This window comes from Lytechinus variegatus, chromosome 8 (assembly GCF_018143015.1).
Source record: "Lytechinus variegatus isolate NC3 chromosome 8, Lvar_3.0, whole genome shotgun sequence".
Classification (NCBI taxonomy): domain Eukaryota; kingdom Metazoa; phylum Echinodermata; class Echinoidea; order Temnopleuroida; family Toxopneustidae; genus Lytechinus; species Lytechinus variegatus.
Genome location: NC_054747.1, coordinates 41,845,164 through 41,860,047, shown reverse-complemented (window position 1 = coordinate 41,860,047; position 14,884 = coordinate 41,845,164). Strand labels below are relative to the sequence as shown.

Here is a 14,884-nt window from a genome sequence, read left to right as displayed (position 1 = left end):
AAATTTTACGTCTATTCACATTAAAAAAAAATGACAAGCCCCGTGCCCCTAAAAACAGTCTTTTTTGTAGTTTATCAATGAATTTTATTGAATTGTTTTTTTCCTTGTAACTCAAATTCAAAGATTTTGAGAATAAAATAATTTTGAACCAAAAAAAAAATCATCAACGCCATCAGTGCCTAAACCGTACCGTAATCCCTGATTGTCGACGTAGAGGGCACGCGACCTGTAAGATTGAATGGCGCTTGGGCCTTGGCAACGGTATCAACAATGAAAAAAGTATTGAATGTAAAAATTGTTAATTTGGCCTTTTCATCATGCTCAATAATGGTAAGTATCATAAGGATCTCATTGCTATTAATTTTTAAAGCTGTTATTCCTTTAAAAATGCGAAGTAGTACTTTGCACCATGCTGGACTCGCTATTTGAACCAATCAATTAGCGATCAGATCAGATGCCGCGGCGCCGGGTGTGTAGGCAGGGCTGGGAGCGAGCGATACCCTGGACTGTCGACTGCACCCGGTAGCTGTGGCTTAGCCAGCCAGGCGCCAGGTCGGAAAAACAGAAACATCTTCACACAATGTATCTTCACAATTCTTTCATGTATGAGAAGGCATTATCGTGACATAGGTAACCACCATTCACTTCATACAGCAGCACTTTATTCAGTTGCACGCACGGTTCCCTATTTCCACCTCCATTCACTTTGTACACAAATGTGGGTACACAAATCTATGAGTGGTTTCCAAAACCACGATTTGGCCTATGAGAAAATGTATAACCACTGGCATGGCACTGGGTAGGCTCTGCTTAGACAGCTGGCAGTGGCAGCCATCTGTAGACTCTGTTTCGAGGAGTTTTTAAACATTTTTTTTTTTATTTCTCCTCGTACACAGACGGCTCGCTATTGTGCAGCCACCATGATTGATAGGGACTTGCAATGCAAAATCCCCCTGTCGGGGCTCTTCAATTTTTGTCTTTAATGAATAAAAATTTTGAAAATGAACGCGACCAAAATGCAAATTTATATTCCCTCTTGGCTTTAATTGCCCCAAAAACGGAGAAAAATTAAGTTAAAAGGAACAAAAACAGTGACTTACCTCGGCTGTCGCGCAAATTCACTTCCCCGTTTTATCCTATCTTAAGTACATAAACATACTGTATGGCCATTGAGTCCCCTGTACAGATCGCGCTAGAACCTCGGTCTCTGTATTTGGTGAGTGAAGCCAACGGAGTTCTGGGGCCGATTGCACGAAAGGGTCTTTCCAAGGACCGTCTTTCGTGTCGCCCATCTTTTATGATACGCTATGGGCGGGGTGTTTCTGATATTTATGATAAAGAATAAGATTCGTTAGTTTGCTTTTAAATCAAATTTTCTACAATTTCATGATAATTCACATCATTTTATAAACAAATATTTTGTTTAATTGAACGGACGAATGAAATATGTTTGCAGATGATTTATTTAAAATGTGTTTCACATGGCGCATCATAAAAGATGGGCGACACGAAAGACGGTCCTTGCAAAGACCCTTTCGTGCAATCGGCCCCAGCTGAACAACCAACAGAACATGAACCGACACTTTTGGTCTAGGGCTAGGCTCTGCTAAGAAGTGACTTTACTAACTTTGTGCAAAATGAAAATAATACGTGCACTCAGTGCAGATTGTGTCAGCTGTCATCCTGCGCTAAAAAAAGATATAGATTTTTTGTGAATTGTGTGGAGAAATCTTTGAAAACTGAGACAGTCCCAGTAAACTGGGAGTGGGATGATCCCAATTTTCTGACCAGCGCCTCTCTACTGTACATGGGCCAAAACAATATTTACCCCCCTTATCATGCTTATTTGATAACTTTGCGTATATTTATTCAATATAGTAGAACAGTAAATTGAAAAAATAATTATTAAATTAAGAGCACGAGCGTTTACGGTTACTTGCATTGGTCGATAGATATCATAAAGATTGCTTTATGCCTATGGACTTACTGCCTACAGTACTGGCAAATGGCTGTTGATAAATTGAGCATGGCTGATGCCTATTTTAACAAATTTATTACTTGTAGATCTAGGCCCATCTCAGAAATTTTGTTCTAACATTAATTTTCACAAAGGAAAGTCAGATCACAATGTCAAAACGCCTTGCAGGATGATTGATCATATTCTTAAAAGTCTAAATTTTTAATAAAAACTTACAATTTCACAAATTTTTTCCAGACTTTGTTTTTAACTTAAGACGGAATCTACAGTTATTTTTTGTGACGCTTGATTATTAAATCTACAAAACAAGGGATAGGCTTCTTGGAGAGCAGTTGGAAGAATAATCTGTTGAAACAGTTTCTGTCATTTGACTACACATTTATACCAAGCATCCTCAGAGATCCACTGAGATGGTACAATGTTGGTGCAGACTAAGCGTAATATTTTAATTGATAACTATCTTTGTACTTTGATGATCGCCAGGATTATGCTGAAGAAAAATTTACTTTAAAATTATTGGGGTTTCTTTGTTTCTGTTTTGAAGAAATAAATGTCAGCTTTACGGCTAATGATCTGTTGAACTCAAGAAATATTGTTGTACTCTGAAATATATATATTTCTCCTCTATATTTCCAGGTATATTAGAAATTACTCTCAGCAATCACTAATCCAGCCAGCAGTATGGAGGTGGACGAAAGACTAAGATTCCTTGAGACTCGGATCACATCAAGTCTTCGTCCTAGGAATGATGATCTCAAGGCCTTGTTTGCTGGTGATGAGAACAGGTATGGGAAGTTGTAGTTTCATTTAATTTGGCAGGTGTTTATGACATTACACTATATTAAGCAAATGCTGTTTAACAATTCAATAATATTTATAACAAAATGTTATAAAAAAGGGCACTTAATTGTAATTTTTTTTTTTTGTTTTGGGGGGGGATTATTTTGTTCATTCTTGAAGACCCCTTGTCTGTATTTATAATCTACATGTACTGTAATATTTATCATATTTGTTCATTCTGTTATTCATATCTCCATTTGTTGACTTTATGAACAAAAGGGGAGCATTTCATGGAACAAATAATCAGCCTCTTTATATACAAAATAATCTGTGGTTTTCACTTTTTCTGTTTCCCATGGATGGCATACACATGTAGGTAGACAGGTTTTACTTAAATTCAATGTTTATTTCACAAATTAAAAAAAAACAATGAAATGTGGAGTGCATGGCTTACCACAAAGGTTATAAAAAAACCCTTGTAAGGCTGGATCAGCATATGTTGTGAAATACAGCATATTTGTTGAATGTTGAATTTCTTTATGCAAAAGTATTTTATTCCACCAATTTTTTTTTCTCCCAACAGACATGCCTTTCTGGAATTCTGCAACAATGAGGACGTCCGTCGTCTCTTCATCTATACTCGAGAGCCCAAGAACACGTTGGTGGCGTCTCTCTTACCTCCCAATGATGTCCGCACCAAAGGCGTTTTCTTCATCAAAACAAACCAGGCTACTAAACTGACCAAAGAGAACATCAGGACTGATGTTGTGTTTTCAGACTGTAATAAAATAGTTCTCAATCAGCTGGAACTACTTTCTAAGGAGGTAAGTTAGGAGTTCCTTCTTAGAGAGGTTCATCAATATCTGACGGACAAGTAATCAATTCTGACAATTTTCCTTGGTTTTCAACTTATTTTCATTGGCTTTGAAGCACAGATGTCAATGTTATTACAATAATCACTCTCTTCATTCCTGAAAAATTCCATTCAAATGGTTCTCAAATACTCTTTACTTATATCCTCTTACCTTATTTTTTGGCAAACAAAAGATTCTCTACATAATTGTCATTTTCTTTTAATTTCACATATCTTTAGGCTTTGGCTGTATGCAGAATTTATCTTTCACAGTCAACAAAATATATTAGTATTACCTCTTAAAATGACTCGTGTTTTATTTAACAATATGAATCATTTTCAACTGTAGTTACAACATGTATAGTCATAATATTTACGTTAAAACTCTTTTACAGAATTGACCCATGAATAAAACAAAAAAATTAAAAGTAAAATGTATTATTTTTTTATATAAAAATATCTTCTATTTTTCTTTAATCACTTCAGCTGTACCTACCCCTGCTATGTACGGATGGAGTGCAGACATATGGCGGTGTTAGCTCAGACAAGCTCATGGACATTCTACACAGATTGATGGCAAATACCAACGTCACAGAAGGACATGTTGAGGTATGTTTCTAGGACAAGTTCTGTGTTGGTGTTTGAAGCACAATATAGATTGCTTTCCCTTGCTGAAAATCCTGGGTTGATGTTTTGTTTGGGCATCTGGGGAGAAATTGTGCGCAGAAAATGTTTCGATCCTTGATTCATTTTCTCTCTTTTTCCTTGATCTTTCATCAGGGTCAAATAAGCCTTCCACTGCCATCAATTGAAGTGCTGACTGAAGCAGCGAGTAACGCCAACCGAAGATCCGCAGTGATTCATGTTCTAGAGTCAACGGTGGTTGGCTGGATCAAGCAAATCAAGGTCTGTATATTGTGATGCAATACCAGGAAAATTATTACCTGTGCTTTAGCCTTCAGTTATTTCCTAAATGCATTTTCAAATGTTTTAAAACATTTATTTTGGATTTAAGCAAACAGCTTGTAATGACATTGAGTTTTAGAGGGAAAATTATTGATGATATTTTACAATAATTAATTGTCATAATAAACAATGAATAATTGTGAATTTAATACATGATAAGTTGTATTCTCTCTCCATAGTTATTGTTAGCTTTTTTTCTAATTGTTTCTACTTTCATACCACAAGTTTGCTTTCAGAGAAGAAAAGGATTACATAATTCATCCAAGTAAACCTTTTTTCTGGTATTAGTCAGATGCGCATAATAATTTAAAGTTATTTCACATTTTCTTTTATAATAAGTGGCATTCTGCATTTGGATAATAGATTTAAAACCTTGCCAACTCTTCTTGCCATTGATGATGAGTCAATCATATAACACTGATTTAATCTGCAATCTTGATTTTTTTTCTCTTCCATAGCTTGTGCTCAAGCATGAACCCCTTGTCGACCTGCGAGAGAAGTTTGGAGTGCGACCTTTCCCGCTGGATGAGGTCAACCTTTGGCGACACCGTCAGAATAAACTCCTGTCCATCAACAAACAGTTAGATTCTACCATAGCAAGCAATATTCTTCTTAATCTTGATGATGCTAGCAGTACCTATTCACATTCCTTTCACAACGTACGCAGGGAGATCGGACAGGTAAAATTAATTACTAATAATCCAGGGAGTGGGGGTGTTTCACCATGAGGTAAATGTGACTAAAGGTCATACTGAAGTGCCAACCTCTTCAAGGTATACAGTGGTGCTAAAAAGTTAGTGAGCCCCACCAGAAAATGAACACATTTTAAGTGTTCAAGTTATGCCATGTTTTAGATATACAGTGCGTCCCAGAAAAAACTAAACCGAGATTTAGCGATCATTTATCATTACTTAATCATAAATAGAATAGACAAATGACCTACCAATTTAAAGCTTAGAATCTCCTCTTTCATCTGATATTACTTAGATTATTTCTTATTCACGCATGAGTGAGCAAATACAATTTGAAGAAAGGATATCAAAAACTCATTTGGCGGGGGGTATCTGGGTTTCAAAAAGAAAACCACATTTTTGAAAAGTTCAATATCTCCTCTTTAATTTGATACCTAAATTACAGAAAATGGTCAAGAAATAACAAAGTTCTGGTCATTTGAAATAAGGCTTGAATTTCATAAATTGAAGAGGTTCTCATGGCTGGCTTTCTAACTCACTCGACACCCCGTTTTGTTGACGATCAGCCATGCATTAAATCTTTTGTTCACCATGCGAAAGCTTCTGTGGGAAACCGGTGAAAACACGTTTATCTCATGAAATTATGGAAATACAAGCCTTATTTCAAATGACCAGAACTTTTTTATTTCTTGACAATTTTCTGTAATTGAGGTACCAAATTAAAGAGCAGATATTGAATTTTTCAGAAATGTGGTTTTCTTTTTGAAACCCAGATACCCCTCGCCAAATGAGTTTTTGGTATCCTTTCTTCAAATTGATTTTGCTCACTCATGCGTGAATAAGAAATAACCTAAGTAATATCAGATGAAAGAGGAGATTCTAAGCTTTAAATTGGTAGGTCATTTGTCTATTCTATTTATGATTAAGTTATGATAAATGATCGCCAAATCTCGGTTTCGTTTATTCTGGGACGCACTGTATATTTGTGAAGTAAGGTGATAAAATATTGCATTCAATTAAGTTTGTTTCTCTGGGCTCGCCGAACATTGTATTATTGTTGTCTACATTCAACTGTCAGAATGAAGCAAAGTATTTTGTGGTGGAGTTCATTAACTTTTTGAGCACAACTGTATAATCTCATTCATTAATATGAAGTAGAGTTTGTCCCATTAGCGTGATCTTACCAAATGTGTTGATTCATTGTCTACACCACAGAAGAATGGGAATGTAAGTGCAAATTTTAGTCAGATATAAATTTTTATGAAATAACCCTTGGCTATCAATTAAGTGATTAGTATCTGTTGTGCCTTAGCTAAAGTCTGAACCTTCTCTTTATGGGGGATTTCTGTCACTTTTATTTTGCATCATCCATTTTGAGCTGATGTAATACGAAGAAGAATGCTGCTTTGAAAAGGTGAAGAGGCCTTTGATAACTAAATCAGAGTATCTTTTCTTTATATGCCAAGATTCCAGCCATCCACTTCCATGGGATTATTGTAGTGGATCAGTTGTTTGACTGATAGAAAACCAATCAAATGGTCATATGAGACTAAATAGTAAAGAAACGTTAGAAATCAGGGAGTGGAAACTGTGCACGTTTCGTGCTTGATTGAAATGAATCCAATGACAGGGGTTATACTATGCTGTAACACGCTTTGGGCGACTCTGGGGAAAGCGCTTTATAAAAATTGGCTATTATTATTAAATCAGAGTTGCAAAAAGATTATTTGAAGATACATACTTGTACCTTTGTGAGCCCTATTCCAGTTAATGTAGTTTGGCCATCTCGTAAATACAGTTACAAACTGATTCATTTTATTTCAATATTCATATTTCAGGCTTTGGCCGAGACCAATGAGAATCTGATGTTTCTAGGAACCCTTCTTCCTTGGTTTGAACGCCTTCATGGAGCTATGACACCCAAAGAATTGATGACAGTCTTTCCACCTCTTGTACATACTCTCATGCTTGTCTGGTCTCACTCAAGGTAAGTCACTGGGTCCTGTAACACAAAGGTTAGTGATAAATCGTTTCACGATTAATTGTACATTGTAGTCAATGCAGTCAATTGTAGAAAATGATCTATGATCAATGCTTTGATTTGTGTTACGGGCCCGAGGTTAGATTATTTTACAACCTCAATCAAACACAACATTAGTTTAGAATCAAGGTATGTGTGTGCTTTTGGTGTCTTACAGATATGTAATTGCTATCAGATGTGATTATTAAGTTCTATAAATTACCTTGAATATAAAATATCACCATAGGAAAGATGTGAAAGGAAATGCATTTATTGATAAAGGACCTGTTTGTGGGATACAAATCATCCACCCATTCATTGGGAGTAATTCAGTCATTCAGTTAAATTGGTATGATTAAAAATAGACTAAATGGTCTTTAGACTAAATAGTAATTAGTGAGTCAAAAAAATCGAACGCTAGATGACTTGAGATCTTATTCTAACGCCACCAACAAAGAGTCATGAAAGAATATACATTGATAGGCAAAATGTCTTGCTTGAGGAGATTGCACCTTGATCAGGATACAATTCTGAGGTATCTCAGTCTGTGTCTCGGGATCATCAGCTCCATCTTGGTCTCTCTCCTCTAAGACTGTCTCAGATCCAACACTAGTCATAAGCTATGTATTTCTTTTCTTCATCAGGTACTATCATCATGACTTTGTCTTCCACAATCTTCTTGAGTTGGTGTCCAATGAAGTAGTAGCCAGGGCGCAGTCTTTGGTTGGTGAGAACATCTTGAAGAATACTATACAGGTGAGGGTTTCTGAACACTCTTATTTTGGTTTCAGATATTGAGCATGAGTCAGTTATGTTTGCCAACAACAGACGTGTGAGTGGTCACAAATAAAAAGATCTGAAAAAAGCTGAAGAGTATTGAAAAAAGTCTGAAATAGAAAGAGCTCCCATACTTTTGTACAGAGGAAAGACAAAATAAGCTGAAATTAAGCTGAAAATGAAAACTAAAAAATCTGTGATCAGATAAAAATCTGAACTCTCACACCCCTGCAACAAAACACTAACCGTAGGTCTAAGGTGATTACCTCAAATTTTGTCTGACTAAAAGACATGCCTCAAAATGCAAAATAATAAGCTGTAGAGTATTTCAGGTGAATATCTGTGTCTGTATGCACCCACTTCAGTGCTGAGCAACCTCCGTTTCACATATTCAGTTACTTATAAACCGGAAATAATATGTACTGTATCATTTGTAAAAAAAAATCAATCCAAGATAAGATTATCTTTATCTGATGTAGAAAGTCATCCTTAAAGTATTTTGATATTTTACAAAAAGTGCAGTTTGAGTGATAAGTAAGTAAATAAGATGAGAAACTGGAAGATTACATGTGAATTAAGTTTCATTTTTAAAACAAAGTAATAGACAATCAAGTGTATGTATGAATGAATTAATACTTTCACATCAGATAAATTTGTAGAGAATCTATACCTGGTATAGATGGACGACAAGAACACACTTGTCGAAACGTCGAGATTGGGTGGTCCTTTTCAGGACCAACATTTGCCCAAGAAAGATACATGGTGTACCGTGAAATCCACTATACTATACCTGGTATGTGGATATGAACATACAAGAAGATTATATAAAATGGCTCAGAACACCAGCTTGCTCATGGTATATCCTTTTGAATACAGTCATATGCAGGCTTGAAGGAGGCTCTCAAAGTCTGCGCTGCGTACAGGGGAACCTACCTTGACAACAAAGACAAAGCTGATGAACTCAACGCTGAACGAGTCTCAGAGACAGCAGAAGCAATGTAAGTCTGCCCTTCACACGGGTCCATATGATGAAGTCTGATTGAGATTATCCGTTTTCTAGATCTTATTTCATTTAAGTCCACAAAACAAGAAATTGATTTTGATGAATCAAGAAATTAAACCAGTAATACAAAAAAATTCATAAATTGCAGTCAGTTATTGCATTTAATAATCCCCTAATAACAAAACCATTGTTCACAAAGCATGGTTGTGTACCAATAAGAGAGCTGATGATATCATGCACCCACTATTTGTGTATTTGATCATATCAAATAAAGAAATCCTTCCTTTTTAACCAACAATTTTACTCTTCATGTAATATGTAAAATCTGAGTTATCATTGCTCATTAGGATTCAGTGGAGACCTTCTTTATTATTGATCAATGGAAATTGATATACAGTGTATCTGGGTATAATTATTCATATTTATGTGTATGAGTTTGATAGGTACATTGTCAAATGACAGAGCCATGCCTCTCCTGCAGGAATCCTGAAAGCAGGTTTTGGCTACCATTGTTCATATTTTATTATAGAAAAAATAATGCAAATCACTTTGGTCAAGGAATTCATTCTTAAAGATGCAGCAAATACTTTTGACAAGTTGCCTTACTGTTGGTCTTTCAAATCATTAACAAATTGTGCAATAGGTGTTCCCATATTTGGGGTTCCCTGCTGCTGAAAATTAATATAAAATCATTTTCTTCAAAATCAAGGACTTTCATCTCATCTCCATCAAACATGTACAAGAGACGTCCCTCCTCATTCCTCCTCAAAATCTATAACACAATACCATACTGACCTAGATTTCCTTAAACTCTGTCAAAGTACCTTATGCACGTTACCTTGTAGGGTACATGTCTCTGATTGGCTGGATTGTTTGTATTTTCGCTAACTTGAAAGGTGTTGTACAACACAAATAGCGATTATTCTTATTCGTTAAATAGAGCGTCTTTCTTTCACCTTACGCAAAATCTTGCGCCATCGAACTCATGCCTATTTGCTACTTGTATACTGTAAGTGGTTCACTTGCACTGGATTTCTAAATCTAGAACATTTGATATGTGTTCCTTTAAAAGTTGCGTTGAATGAGTTATAAAGGTACTTGTTTATGGAGCACATTTCAATTATTGTTGTGTCACAAGTTCCTGTTCCTCAGAATGTTTCCTGTGTCTTTGAGGCTCTATTAGTCTCTGAATCTGTCTTTGTTTGAGTTACCTTTGGCTGCAATGATAATATAGAGAATACAAAACTATCTGTTGGAGGCTACTTTGTGGTAATCAATTGCTCTTCACATTCTCAGAATGTTTCCTGTGTCCTTAGTGGCTCTATTGGTCTCTGAATCTGTCTTTGATCTACCTTTGGCTGCAATGGTAATATAGAGAATACAAAACTATCTGTTGGAGACTACTTCGTGGTAATCAATTGCTCATCCTCAGAATGTTTCATGTGTCCTTTGTGGCTCTATTGGTCTCTGAATCTGTCTTTGATCTACCTTTGGCTGCAATGATAATATAGAGAATACAAAACTATTTATCTGTTGGAGACTACTTCGTGGTAGTCAATTGCTCTTACCATCCTCAGAATGTTTCCTGTGTCGGCTCTATTGGTCTCTGAGACTGTCTTTGTGTATGCACACATCTACACAAATGCCTGGATTACCTGGATCAGATTATTCAAGATGAACTTCGTTCATCATTTGCATGAGTTGTAAAGACATCTGAAAACAGGATTGTGGCAGACGTACATGTAGCGTCCCAGAGGTGAGGTTAAAATGCACATGTACGAAATGCCCATGTACGTGGTACAGAATTACAATCTACTCAAACAGTGCTTGGTGTTGAAGAGAGACTAAATTCCTTACACCTGCTTGGTATAGAGGAAGTGGGTAGAAATCATGCAAGTCAACTACATCTCAAGGGGTTAGCAACTGTAATCTCATCATACTAAAGTTGGATCTGCAAACTTAGTAGATCATTCGAAAAGAACAAGTTATTTTTACAATTTGATGAATCACAAAAAAAACAAACTGAGTTTGGTGTTAATACATGGAATTTGGTTCACATGTGTCACTCATCCACAAAATGATGTGTATTTTGAACAGATGAGTTAATCAGAGAAATACATACCCCTCGCTGAAATTGCCGCCTATAGGCTGCCGATGGGCCACCTGGAATTTAAACGCCGGGACGGAGGTGGCCCGCTTGTTCCAGTTTGCTTTGGACACAAGGCGCAACAATGTTGGTGGGCCACTAGTGGCTGCAGCTGCACAGGAGCGTCAAACAGCTGCTACCGGTAGCCACCGTAACAGTACCTGTGGGCCGCTAGAACATGCTGGCTGGGAAGCTGACAGATTGCTGTGTAAGCCGGATCTGGCACACGCTACTCTAAATATTGATATGATATCACCTATTTCCTTGGTATTAAACTGTAGCAAAAGGCAACTTTACCCTATTTGCTGTAAACAACATCACATATTTGTGTTCAAATTACTGCTTTTTCCTATCGCTTTGTAAAAAAAAATTGCTGATTGTTCCTTCTTAGCATTTCACCTGATGATATCTGTCTTGATAGAAACACTTCTGAAGCTATAAACATTGCAACAAAGCAATACATACATGTGAACAGAGAGAAAAAACAATGTTTGATAGCAATATGTAAGTTTTGTTGCCTGAAGTTACTACTCACCTTTGCTTTGAAACTTTATCATTTTGGTACTTTTATATATACTGCCATCACCACAGATGGAAAAACGGTACTTATTTCTTTTATTCAATACAAGTATCAGCTTTACCCTTTGCAAGCCAAAAGAAAAAAAAAGTTACTGCTGCAATACATAGTGTTCCCTTTTTTATATTTTGGTGATCATACAAGCCTCCGTTGGCTGGAACAGCGAAAGGGAATCAAATTCTACCCATTTCCATCAAATTCTAAACTAAAAAGCCCAGTTACAGTCGATCAATATTCAAATTTTAAAAAAAAGTATAATTAGAATTAACTGTCATGAAATAGAATCATGTATGTATGAAAGTGCAACCTGCACCACTCTTAATGCACAAGGAAGTTAAAACAACACGCAGAAGTTCTCGTCCATCATGCTGTCTTTCATTTATTCAATACTTTCATTAAAAAACCTATAACAATTTTGATATATACACACATATAAAGGAGTATAGATAAAGAAATCATATAAAACAAATAATACAAATGTAGAAATGAATGTATTAGGAGAGGAAGAAAGACAGAGCCTTATATTAAAAGCCAACCTCCATACAGATCAGAAGATTTGAAAATTGAATTGTTGATTAAAATGTAGCAAAGTAAAATTAATTGAAAATAGTACATTTAAATCCTGCACCCATGCATCAACACATACACCATTCGTAATCAAACATCCGCAAACACACGCATACATTTCTTATTTAAAATATCAAACTTACATTTTAGAGGTACTTATGTAATAGTATAGATTTCATTTTTCTTTTAAAAGTATCCAGGTTGGACTCTGTCTTATTGTAATTGGTAATTCATTCCAAATTAAAGGAAGCTTCTTTGAAGAAGAAGACTGCTTTCGTTACATCAGGAGCACCCTCTGCGTTGTAAATTTGCATCAGTCTGTCAAAAAGTGTTGTTCTGTGGACGTCTTGGTTATTGTATGCAGTCATGAAAGGGGATTTGCACCCGACCTGTGCCAGTAGCTCTCAAAAACACACTAGAATATTATACTTCACTCGATTAATCTACATTGCTCTTACTCTACGAATCTGAACCCACCTAAAGGTGTCCTGTATATAGGCGAGCGGCGAGAGGCCAAAATTTGGGACTTTAATCCCCCCGACTGGATCAAAGCAAAAACATGCATCATTTTGAAGGAAATTTTCTGAATTTTTCAGAACTGAGAGTTAAAAGTGCCGCAGAGTGTAGCTTCACCATGGAAACCAGCCTTGAATAGACCACGCCCATTTTTGTGATAAATGCAAAGCAGCAACTTATTATTTAGATTTGTTAATTAATTATACTAATTTATATATGAATATAGAATTTTCAAGGATAAAATCACTACAGATTTAATGATATGATAATGCCTAGCAACCAAATATATATTTCACACATATTTGATTTCAAATTCGTTGCCTAGCAACATTATTTTCCCTAGCAACCATATGCACTTTTCAATATTCTTTAATTTTTTTACCAGATTAATTCATTTTATAATTTAACAGTCATCTCTAAAGCAGCTCTCAAGCGCACTAGAATATGATACTTCACTATATTAATCTTCAATATTACTCTTACTCTAGGAATCTGAACCCACCCAAGGGAGTCCTGTACAACAGTCGTCTGTACAGTGGGACTCAGAAGCGCCCTCCCACCAGACAGTCATCTACTGAGGTATGGAGGGATACCAGTACTAATAGTGCTGTTGTCATTCATGAAGACGAATGGAGTGATTCACCATGGCCGCCTAGGAATGCTCCTTGCTTCAATCTACTCAATAGCTTCATGGAAAGGTAAAAATCTCGTCTTTTGTGTCCTATCAGTTACATACACCCCTATATTATAGATCAAGTTTTGGTCATTATCTTTCTTTTGGCCACCTATGAATGTCCCTTGTTTCAATCTCCTTAACAGTTTCATGGAGAGGTAAAACATTCCCATCTCTCATGTCATATTTTTGTACGCATATGGGGCCTGTTTCATTAATACATAGACAAATTGGCAATGAAGGTTCAAACCTACTGAAATCATTTAATTTGATTTGTAGAGAGTAAACTTGTTATAGAAATATTGCATTTGTTTTTAGAACAACTAGGCTTTATGAAACGTGACCCTGATGAAACATTTCTGAAATTTCCATTCTCACACATTGCCATTGTAGGGCTCAGGAAACGATTTTAAACTCTTTAATATCAAAATTAATTAATAAAGCCTGAAAAATTTGTTTCCTCTTCACAAAAATGATGTGCACAATTTTTGTATTAACTGAATTATACTTATGCTTCATTGACAGCTGCATTTTCCTCTTACAGCGAATCTGACCTTTTTCAAGTCGTTTGATTTGTTTAGTTTGCTCTTCCTTTTTTATATTTTCTGCGTGCAATCTAGAATTCTTCAAGTTAATTGATCTACTGTTCATTCTTGTATTTGGTTTCAGAAGTGCATGCCAAAACCTTCACAATGGCTATTCAGCATTCGGATTTTGAGGTACCAAACATGATGTGATAAATGATTTGATATTTGGTTTTGATTTCAGATGCAATGACCTTCTTGAGTTGGTCCAAACGACCCGTCACTTCAACCTCCTTCAGAAGGCCGCTGAGGTGGGCGGGGCAGGAACCAAGAGCTTGGATGCCCTCGTCAGAGAGATCCACCTTGAGTTCACCACCTCCATGGATCACTTCGGGTCAGAGGTCACTGATATATTGGACATCACAGAGAGTCAGGCGTTTGAGAAGGCATTCTTTATGTTTAGATCTGTTGTAAAGGTACACTTTTCTCAAAATAATCTTAATCTATTGTTAAAGGAATAGGTAACTTTGTAGAAGGTTTGAGAAGGCATTCTTTATGTTTAGATCTGTTGTAAAGGTACACTTTTCTCAAAATAATCTTAATCTATTGTCAAAAGGAATACGTTATTTTGTAGAAAGTTCATATACTAGTAATCTCGTCATTCTTGTGTGTAAAACCCTACATGATGTGGATATATGGAGCAGTCCAGGGGGTTCAAAATCAAGATTATTTTTCATATAGTTCAATTTCAATTTTGTCAATTAGAAATATACTATATCAAAGAAAGAACCATTAACAAGCTTAAGTAAAAA

General features: G+C 36.0%; 1 protein-coding gene across 1 annotated transcript in view; it reads left to right on the top strand.

The window, feature by feature from the left end:
- The first annotated feature begins 227 nt into the window (after positions 1 to 227).
- LOC121419755 (dynein beta chain, flagellar outer arm-like) overlaps positions 228 to 14,884 on the top strand; it is a 40,620-nt gene continuing 25,963 nt past the window's right edge. Inside the window, exons 1-11 of the mRNA XM_041614212.1 lie at positions 228 to 330; positions 2,615 to 2,763; positions 3,342 to 3,582; positions 4,098 to 4,220; positions 4,392 to 4,517; positions 5,036 to 5,257; positions 7,108 to 7,256; positions 7,934 to 8,045; positions 8,943 to 9,064; positions 13,364 to 13,573; positions 14,317 to 14,548. Coding sequence (XP_041470146.1) covers positions 2,660 to 2,763; positions 3,342 to 3,582; positions 4,098 to 4,220; positions 4,392 to 4,517; positions 5,036 to 5,257; positions 7,108 to 7,256; positions 7,934 to 8,045; positions 8,943 to 9,064; positions 13,364 to 13,573; positions 14,317 to 14,548 — 1,641 coding nt within the window. The 5' untranslated portion in view covers positions 228 to 330; positions 2,615 to 2,659. The remainder of the gene's footprint in view (positions 331 to 2,614; positions 2,764 to 3,341; positions 3,583 to 4,097; positions 4,221 to 4,391; positions 4,518 to 5,035; positions 5,258 to 7,107; positions 7,257 to 7,933; positions 8,046 to 8,942; positions 9,065 to 13,363; positions 13,574 to 14,316; positions 14,549 to 14,884) is intronic.